The 8,991-nt window shown below is 53.6% G+C and overlaps 1 protein-coding gene across 10 annotated transcripts in view; it reads left to right on the forward strand.

The window, feature by feature from the left end:
• Window positions 1-8,650, forward strand: part of IL34 (interleukin 34) — a 63,426-nt gene extending 54,776 nt beyond the window's left edge. For 8 of the 10 annotated variants that reach the window (XM_082369992.1, XM_082369987.1, XM_082369995.1 and 5 more), the window contains 5 exons: window positions 3,272-3,405; window positions 4,237-4,314; window positions 4,602-4,763; window positions 7,604-7,736; window positions 7,970-8,650. In XM_082369992.1, coding sequence (XP_082226118.1) covers window positions 3,272-3,405; window positions 4,237-4,314; window positions 4,602-4,763; window positions 7,604-7,736; window positions 7,970-8,142 — 680 coding nt within the window. In that variant the 3' untranslated portion in view covers window positions 8,143-8,650. Of the gene's footprint in view, window positions 1-3,271; window positions 3,406-4,236; window positions 4,315-4,601; window positions 4,764-5,847; window positions 5,929-7,599; window positions 7,737-7,969 lie in introns of all 10 variants that reach the window. The other 2 variants (XM_082369988.1, XM_082369996.1) reach the window with 2 other exon arrangements.
• The last annotated feature ends 341 nt before the right edge of the window (window positions 8,651-8,991 follow it).

Genomic DNA, 8,991 nt, shown 5'->3' on the forward strand with positions numbered 1-8,991 from the left:
AGGAAGGGAGCTTAAAATTGGGAATGGTAGTTGGGCTGCAGACTTGGAGGAGGTCTAAGTTTGGGAGAAGGCAGATCATCTGTGGACAGAGTTTCTGGGGCAACCCATGTGTGCCAGGCTGGGAAGCACGGAGGCTCTGTGAGTCTCTGCTACGAGGCTAGTGGCCAGGCCCCCGAAGGCTCCAGACTGGGACTCAGATGAGGGCAGGTGGGGTAGGACTTGGGGGTGGAGTGGGCAGCCACAGGGTGACTGCCACACTGGAAAGAAGGCTCAGTGTGGACAGGGATACTGATTTTTAAAGAAAAGATGGAAATTTGGATTTTTATGTGAAATCTCTGCGAACCAGAATGTGGCCCTAAGGACACCAATTTGTAAACTGTCACTTTCTGTCAAGTGCAGTCCCCAGACCAGCAGCATCAGTTTTACTTCAGGACTTGTTAGAAATGCAGATTCTCTGCCCCCCCACTCCACTACCTCATACCTGCTCAATCAGATACCCTGGGTGGGCCTTTACCAGCTTCTACAGGAGACCCAGATGCCTGCTCCCGGTTCCCTGCTCGACGTGAACCCCAAAGTGCTGAGTAACACGTCCTCGCTGTGGTTCACAGCGCTGTGCATTCACACACTGGGAGCTGCGTTGTCTGGTCAAGACAGTGAGTGAGGGGCTTCCCTGGTGGCGCAGTGGTTAAGAATCCACCTGCCAATTCAGGGGACACAGGTTCGAGCCCTGGTCCCGGAAGATCCCACATGCCGCGGAGCAGCTAAGCCCGTTCGCCACAACTGCTGAGCCTGCGCTCTAGAGTCCACGAGCCACAACTACTGAGCCCACGTGCCACAACTACTGAAACCTGCACGCTCTAGGGCCTGCGTGCCGCAACTACTGAGCCTGTGTGCTGCAGCTACTGAAGCCCACACGCCTAGAGCCCATGCTCCGCAACAAGAGAAGCCACTGCAATGAGAAGCCCGCGCACCACAATGAAGAGTAGCCCCCACTTGCGGCAACTAGAGAAAGCCCGCACACAGCAATGAAGACCCAAAGCAGCCAAAAAAAAAAAAAAGACAATGAGTGAATTGGACAGATGGTGCTAGAGACAGGGGTTGGTTCTAGAGATAGGGGTTGGTGCTAGAGACGGGTTGGTGGCTGGCGTAGGCAGGGGAGCCTCTGGGGAGGGAAGGAGTCTTGGTGAGACCTTGGAAGGGGTCTGCCATGTGAGAGGATACCCAGGGCAGGGGCAATGTGTGAGCCTAAACCCTGAGGCAGGAATGATCCTGACCAGCAGGGGTGCCAAGCTGAGAGTGTTAATGACGTAGAGACAAGGGAGAAAGCAAGCAGAAACACTGATTTATCTGTTCCCTTGTCCAAATATTGGGTTGAGAACATGGGAAGAGAGAGACAGAGGAAGTGCAAAATGGATTGCAAATTTGCAAGTTTGCAAAAAATGTGGTATCAGACTTCTATGAGGGGAAGGGCTGGTGGGCTGCAGGCCATAAGGGGCATAGGCTTGAGTAAGCCTGAGCTTCTGGCCCAGCAGGGGCACAGGCATGGCAGCAGCACTGAGAAGGGGGTGGGAAAGTGAGTGTCAGCAGGCCCAGGCCGGTGAGGGTTTAAGAACAAAAGTCTCCCTAAGTGCCAGGGAAGTGAGTGCAGAAAGTCTGGTCAGTAATTGCTGCTCACAACCAGGGGCGAATCAAAGAGGTGACTCAGCCTGCCTGGCTATTTTGGGGGAAAAAAGGAAGAAAGAGAGAAAGAGAGAGAAGAAGGAGGACGGAAGGGAGGAAGGAAGGAAGAGGGAGAAAAGGAAAAAAAATTACTGCTTTTGACTATTAACAATAATACATACTAATTATAGAATGTAAAATATATCCTAAAAAATATAAAGAAGAACATAAAAATCTCCCATAGAGATTTGGTGCATTTCTTTCCATTGCATTTTCTATACACACACATACACATAATTAACAAAATTCAAGTCATGCTTTATACCCAGATACGGTGTGTTGAATCATGCTTTTTAAAACTTTGCTAAGCATATCAAAAGTATTTTTCTTATCATATAAGCATATCATAAGTATTCTTTGGCAATGTGATTTTTATTGGCTACATTCGTTATTATTGAACATCTAGGCCACTTACAGATGTTCACTATTACAAAATAATACTGCAAAGGAAAGTCTTTGTCACAAATCTTTCGGTTATGTCTCTCTTTTGTTTTCCCTCACGTTTATTCCTAGAAATGAGTTTAATGGGTCAAAGAGTGTGGACAATTTTAAAGCTTAGTGGGTTGAAGTGTGTGGGCATTATTAAGTCCACTAATAACAAAAATTGCCAAATTGCTTTCCAGGATGAGAGCATCTGCCTCACTATTTTGCCAGCAGCAAGTGTCATTAAAATAAAATAAAACAACAGTAACAACAACAAAAAAGTCTTTCCATTTGGTAGGTGAAACATGTATCGATTGTTTTGACGTGAATTTATTAGCGAGGTTGAGTTTCAGATACGTCTCTTGCCCATCTATATTTTGTTCTTTCTGCTCCCATCAACTTAACCCTTGTTCATGTTTGTTGCAAATTCTCTCAGATAATTTTTGTAAGTCTGTTCAGTTACACAGAAATCACACTGTTTTTAAAGTCACAGTGACCTGCAGTGGTGAAGGCTGGTAATGTTTGGATCGTTTGTTAGCGGGGAAGAGAAACAGCCTGAGGTTCGCTCAGCATCCCGGAAAGACCAAACTGGAAGGGCCGCTACAAACCTGCTGGTACCTCTAATTAAGAGGCATGTCAAGGTCAGATAGAGCAGGGAGGACAATGGAGTGGGTCGCCCAAGAGTCATTTGTAGAGCTGGACCTAGAATCCACAGCTCCAGAGTCTCTGGATGGAAAATGCAGCGAAAGGCTTTGAAAACTCAGAGGCTCTAGATAGGGGCAGGGGTTACCATGGAAAGGAGGCTGTGCCTGCCCCCTGGGGCAGGAGTGGGAAGGAGACTGGAGACCAATCCCAGGACGTGGCTCCTGGGGGGCTTTGCCAGCCTTGGGTGGGAGGTGGCTGGGCTGGACGGTTCATGCTTGTCTGCATTGCTGTCCTGGAGCCCGGACCGCAGGGAGAGTATTTCTGGCGCTGGGAAGGCCTCCTTGGGACGCTGCGCCCCGCACCCCGGCCCTTCCGAGAGGACTTGTGACTGGGAAAAGGGAGGTCGTGAGCACAGCTCTGCATACCCGGGCGGTGTGGGAGCCACGCAGGTGGCTCACGTGTTCTTGTTGTGCGCGGTCCACAGATCTCGGGATCTTCCTGGGCATGGCCTTGGGGAACGAGGGTTTGGAGGTGTGGCCCTTAACCCGGAGCGAGGAGTGTGCCATCACTGGCTTTCTGCGGGACAAGCTGCAGTACCGGAACCGCCTTCAGTACATGGTAACCACGTCGGCACTCGTTGTGTCCCTCTTCCAAAGCCCTGTGTCTCATGCGACATAAGGACCTGGAAATTCAGTCCCTCTCCTTGGACTTGTGTCAGGCCTGTGCCTGCCATGGCTCCCTTCTCCCTCACACACACCCATGTGCCTGGTCTGCACGTCCTGTCCCCGCTCCTGCCATCCTTCCCGGGGCCTCCAACCCTCCTATCTCATCTGACCTTTGATCCCACCTCCACGTGGCACTCACCCAGTGACTCAGGAATGGATTTCAGGAAACCATGGGGGAACCCCAGACACTATTTAGCAGGGGAGATAAGGACCTAGAAATTAGAATGTTTGATTCTTTTTATAGGGTGGACCACGTGGCATGTGGCTCTGTAGGTCTTTTTTTTTTTTTTAACAGCTTTTTTGAGATATAATTCACATACCACACACCTCACTTGTTCAAGTGTACATTTCTGTGGCTTTTAGTGTATTCACAAAGTCATGAAACCATCACCATGGTAAGTTTTAGAGCAATCTTTTAAAGTCATTTTCCTCACCCCTCCTAAAGGATATGATTCTCTAGGAGTAGTAAGCCTCTCATCCTACATTTTGGCTCGAGACTTATGCCTTAACACGTTTTGTTTTGTTTCACCTTCCCTGTGTCCCAGAGGAAAGAGCTGTCTTTATCCCAACTGGGAGCCAAGCACATGTTTTCTGTAGAGGACCACCGCTGCCATCAAGGGCCGGTCCTGGGTCCTCTTCTGCTGCATCAATTTCTTCTCGGAAGTTGGGGGAGTCTGAGCCATTTCTGACTCTGATCTCATCCTTTGTTCTTGTATCTCCCCAGAAACACTACTTCCCCATCAACTACAGGGTCAGTGTGCCTTATGAGGGGGTACTCCGAATGGCCAACGTCACCAGGCTGGTGAGAATCCCCCCTCTGGAATGGGGAGGCCCCTGCCTCCTGGGACATCCTGTGGACCCTGCCTGGAGGCACATTGGTCTGGGCAGATCCTGTTGCCAGGGGTCTTTCCTGGCCCCTCAAGCAAGCCTGCCCTTGGCTCAGGCCCCAGGTGCCCCTCCCACCCCATCCACAGTGGATGCCCGTGGTCTGCCCCCTGTGCAGGGCAAATCTGGGGGGCGGTCAGAGCTGTGGGGGGCAGGCCCAGAGGCTCCTGTCTGGGGTTTCAATAATTTCTCCTGTCCCTGCAGCAGAGGGCCCGGGTGAGCCAACAGGAGCTGCGGTATCTGTGGGTCTTGGTGAGTCTCAGTGCTACTGAGTGGGTGCAGGAGGTGCTGCTCGAGGGCCATCCATCCTGGAAGTACCTGGAGGAGGTACATACGCTGCTGCTGGATGTCAAACAAGGCCTCCCGGTGAGCTGTGCAGAGGTGCAGGTGGCCAGGGCGGGTGCGTGTGTGTGTGTGTGTGTGTGTGTGGCCAAAAACTATCAAGGGAGAAGATAAAGGCATGGAAAGTTCTGGCATGTCCTGGAGAGTGTGGGAGAAATGGGGGGGGGGGCAGGGTGGTGGCCTGGGCTTGGGGGGCAAGAGATGCACCTGAGACCCTGTTCTTATGCTCTGCAACCCTGGGCGAGTCATTGATCCCTCTCACTTTATTTCCACATCTAAGAAAAGAGGGAAAGGGGGAGGGATAAATGGGTGGAGCACATGAGGGTTGAGGGCAATGAAACTCTTCTGTATGATGCTGTAACGGTGGGTATAATTGCATTTGTCAAAGCCCATTGAAAGTACAACAGAAAGAGTGAACCCTAACATAAACGTACCTTAATTAATAATAATAATAGAGGTTCCCGATCGCTGCCTGTTGAGCAGTGTTGATCGGAGGCCTGGGGGATACGTCTTCCAAAAAGCCTAGAGAGTAAGGGGACAGGGTCGGTGTGTGTCCTTGCAGGCCATGTGCCATGGGACCCCTCCCCACACCCCCGCCTTGCCCTACTGCCCCCCCCCCCACCAGCCCTCCTTAGGACCCTGGTACACAACTGCCCCGGGGCCCCACCTGCTGCCCAGCAAGAACAGCCAACAGGAAGCCAACTGTGAGCTTCTGCTGACACCAGGGCTCGGGGCCAGCACCTGCTTTTGCAGCTGCCGAGAACTTTGTGGAGGCTCTCCATTCTGGCGGGGACCGGGAGACCCAGCCATTTCCTTGGTGGCTTTCTTGTGCCTGTGGGCAGGGGGGGTTGGAGCTGACCTGGGGAACGGACTGTGTTCCATCCTCAATTTTCCTTGGGAGTGTCTCTGGCTCTGTGAGCTCTGGGGAGCTGGTTTGGGGGCTGGGAAGGAGATTGTGGGTAGGCTGAGGCCCTGCCCACCTGGGCTCTTCAGATTGAACCAGCTTTTTTTTTTAAAGATTTTTTTTTTGACGTGGACCATTTTCAAAGTCTTTATTGAATTTGTTACAATATTGCTTCTGTTTTATGTTTTTGTTTTTGACCATGAGGCATGTGGGATCTTAGCTCCCCAACCAGGGATCGAACCCGCACCCACTGCATTGGAAGGCGAAGTCTTAACCACTGGACCACCAGGGAAGTCCCTGAACCAACTTTTAACCTCTTCTTTCTCACAGTGTTAATGGTTGATGGCCTGTTCCATATGTGTCCAACATCTATGGGGCAGTGGGTCCTCCCTCTAGGGAGAGGGCCATGGGCATGGGCCCCTTTGCCCTCCTACCACCCTCACTTCTCTCTCTAAGCCTTTGTATATTAGTTTTTTTGGGGACTGCCATCACAAATTACTACCAACTGGTGGCTTAAAACAACAGAAATTATTCTATCGCAGTTCTGGAGACCAGAAGTCTGAAATCAAGGTGTCAGCAGGGCCATGCTCCCTCCAAAGGCTCCAGAGGAGGATCTTTCCCACCTCTTCCAGCTTCTGGTGGCTGATGGTGTTCTTGGCTTGTGCAGCGTCACTCCACCTTCCGCCTCTGTCTTCACATGGCCTTTCCCTCTGTGTCCCAGAGAAGGACCTGTGTCCTTTCTCTTACAAGGGCAACAGTCATTGGATTTAGGGCCCACCATAAATCCAGACTGATCTCATCTGGAGATCCCTGACTTAATTACATCTGCATAGACCCCATTTCCAAACAGGTCACATTTGCAGGTACTAAGGATTAGGCCTTGGACAGAGCTTTTTTAGGGGGTTGTGGGGCAGGGGGACACACAGTTCAACCTAGAACACTTTACTTTTAGGAAGGTCCTTCCCCAGCTCAGGTCCCATATTTCCTCCTGCTCCATGTCTCTTTTTTTTTTTAATATTATTATTTGTTTATTTATACATACATTTATTTATTTATTTATTTTTATGTTTGGCTGCCTTGGGTCTTCGTTGCTGCACGCGGGCTGTCTCTAGTTGCGGCGAGCAGGGGCCACTCTTCGTTGCGGTGTGCGGGCTTCTCAGCGGTGGCTTCTCTTTGTTGCGGAGCACGGGCTCTAGGCACGTAGGCTTCAGTAGTTGTGGCGTGCGGGGGCTCAGTAGTTGTGGCTCGTGGGCTCTAGAGCGCAGGCTCAGTAGTTGTGGCACACGGGCTTAGTTGCTCCGCAGCATGTGGGATCTTCCCGGACCAGGGCTTGAACCCGCATCCCCTGCACTAGCAGGCGGATTCTTAACCACTGCGCCACCAGGGAAGTCCCGTGCTCCGTGTCTTCTATGACGGTTCTGGCCCCTGCTCTGTTCCTCCCATGGTGCCTGGTGCTCCCCACACCAGGTTCCTTTTGTTAAGTGTTGTGGAGAGGAGACCCCGAGCTTGGAGCTGGAGACCCAGCCCTGTCAGTGCGCCTCACGATATGACTGACCCTCCTGAGGGTCCTGTCTCTTCTTCACTGGAGTCGGTGTGGGTCTTTGCATCCTGAAGGACAGTGTCCCTGGGATAGGGACTCCTCATGTGGTGGTGGCCGGGCCTGGGCTAGAACAGCAGGGATGCCCCCAGCTCCTCCCTGTCTGGCCTGCCCCTAGGAGAGGAAAAGAGAAGCTTCTGTGTGTTGTGCTTGAGTGAGGGACATCGAGGGAGCCCCTCCCAGGAAAAATGGCACCTGCAGGAAGGAGAGAAATTGCTCTCAGGCGTCCTGGTCACAGGGATCTCTTGTCCTCCTTCCAGGCAGGACAGCCACCACCCCCCCCCCCGCCCCCCAGAGCTCTCCTGGGATCTCTTCACAGGCTGGGGGTGGCACCTGTGGTCCTAAAGGTTTCCTCCCTTCCAGGGTGTGGAGGTCAGCCCCCAGGTGGAAGCAGTGTTGTCCCTCCTGAGTGCCCCAGGAAGCCTGAAGCCGGTGCGGCCCAAAGCTCTGCTGGACAACTGCTTGCGGGTCATGGAGCTGTTGTACTGCTCTTGCTGTAAGGAGCTCTGAGGGGCTGGGGGCGGGACACTGGGTGTCTGAGCCCAGGTCACTGAGCAGAGCTGGGACCCTCCTCGGCATGCCCTCTGCTTCCCAGGGCTACAGGCCATTTCTGGAAGCTGAGACGGGCCCTGGGTACAGGGAGGACAATGTGGCTTGGTCTGGGGATGAGGCGGGTGTTGACCACTCCTGCAATCTTATTTGTGTCTGCGTGTGGTGTGTCGCCTGCAGGTAAACAAAGCCCTGTCCTGAACTGGCAGGACTGTGAGGTGCCAAGGCCTCAGCCTCACAGCCTGGAGCCCTCGTCACAGTGTGTGGCCGCCCAGCTGTACCCCCTGCGCCAGCAGCCCCCCGCCTCCCTGCCCCACTCCCCGGCACCCACGGCTGGGGCCCCGGCGCAGTGACGCTGCTGAGGGCACAGGGCGAAGGCCTCCTGCCCTGAGTGGCCTGCATGGTAACTGGGTGGGGCAGCTGGAGGAGCTCCTGCAGGAGATGGACTGGGCCTGAGGCTTCTCTGGGTGGTGGTGGGAGCTCCTCTTGAGAGAGGAGACCCTAGAGGGGTATTTCTCCTTTGAGGGGGACTCAGTGCCTGAGAAGGGTTCAGCTTCCCGCCTTCCATACCTCCCGTGGTCTCACCTGGCGCGGTAGGCGCTGGGGGGCACCTGAAGGTCAATGAAGACAGAGCCTACGGCCCCTCCTGGCACTGCCCGGGCTGCCCCCTTCCCTGAGGGCAGGGCTGACCGTCTCCTAAGCCCAAAGAGGTGAGAGCTGTACCAGGTGGGCATGGTGGGGGGGGACACGACTCAGCAAGGCCAGGGAGAGGGCAGCAAAGCTGGGGAGAGGGCGTAGCCAAATGCCACATCTTGCCACAGTTCCCTTTATTTTTTCTATTAAACACCTGCTTTGTTTTGGTTTGTTTTGGTTTGCTTTGCATCTGCAAGGGTGAACCTGGAGAAGGCCCACCTGGAGAAGACCGCTTTCCCCTCCTGCCAGGTGCAGGAGGGGGTGGGCTGGTCTGGCCCTGGGGCCTCGGTCTGAGGATTCAGATTTGGAATAGTCAGGACCTTAGCCAGGGCCCTGGAATGGTAGATATTTGCGGGACGGAGTTCCTTCCAGCCCTGCCCCAGCCCCTGAAGCCTTAGCCAGCCTGACTGCGGGGGGGGGGGGGGAGCGGGGGGGGGGGCTTATGTCACACAGTGCGTCCTGGCCACTGCCCTCTCCCCCTCCATCTGGCAGCCCCAAGACCGCCCCCA

Source organism: Balaenoptera borealis (genome assembly GCF_965194805.1).
Source record: "Balaenoptera borealis genome assembly, chromosome: 19".
Taxonomy (NCBI): Eukaryota; Metazoa; Chordata; class Mammalia; order Artiodactyla; family Balaenopteridae; genus Balaenoptera; species Balaenoptera borealis.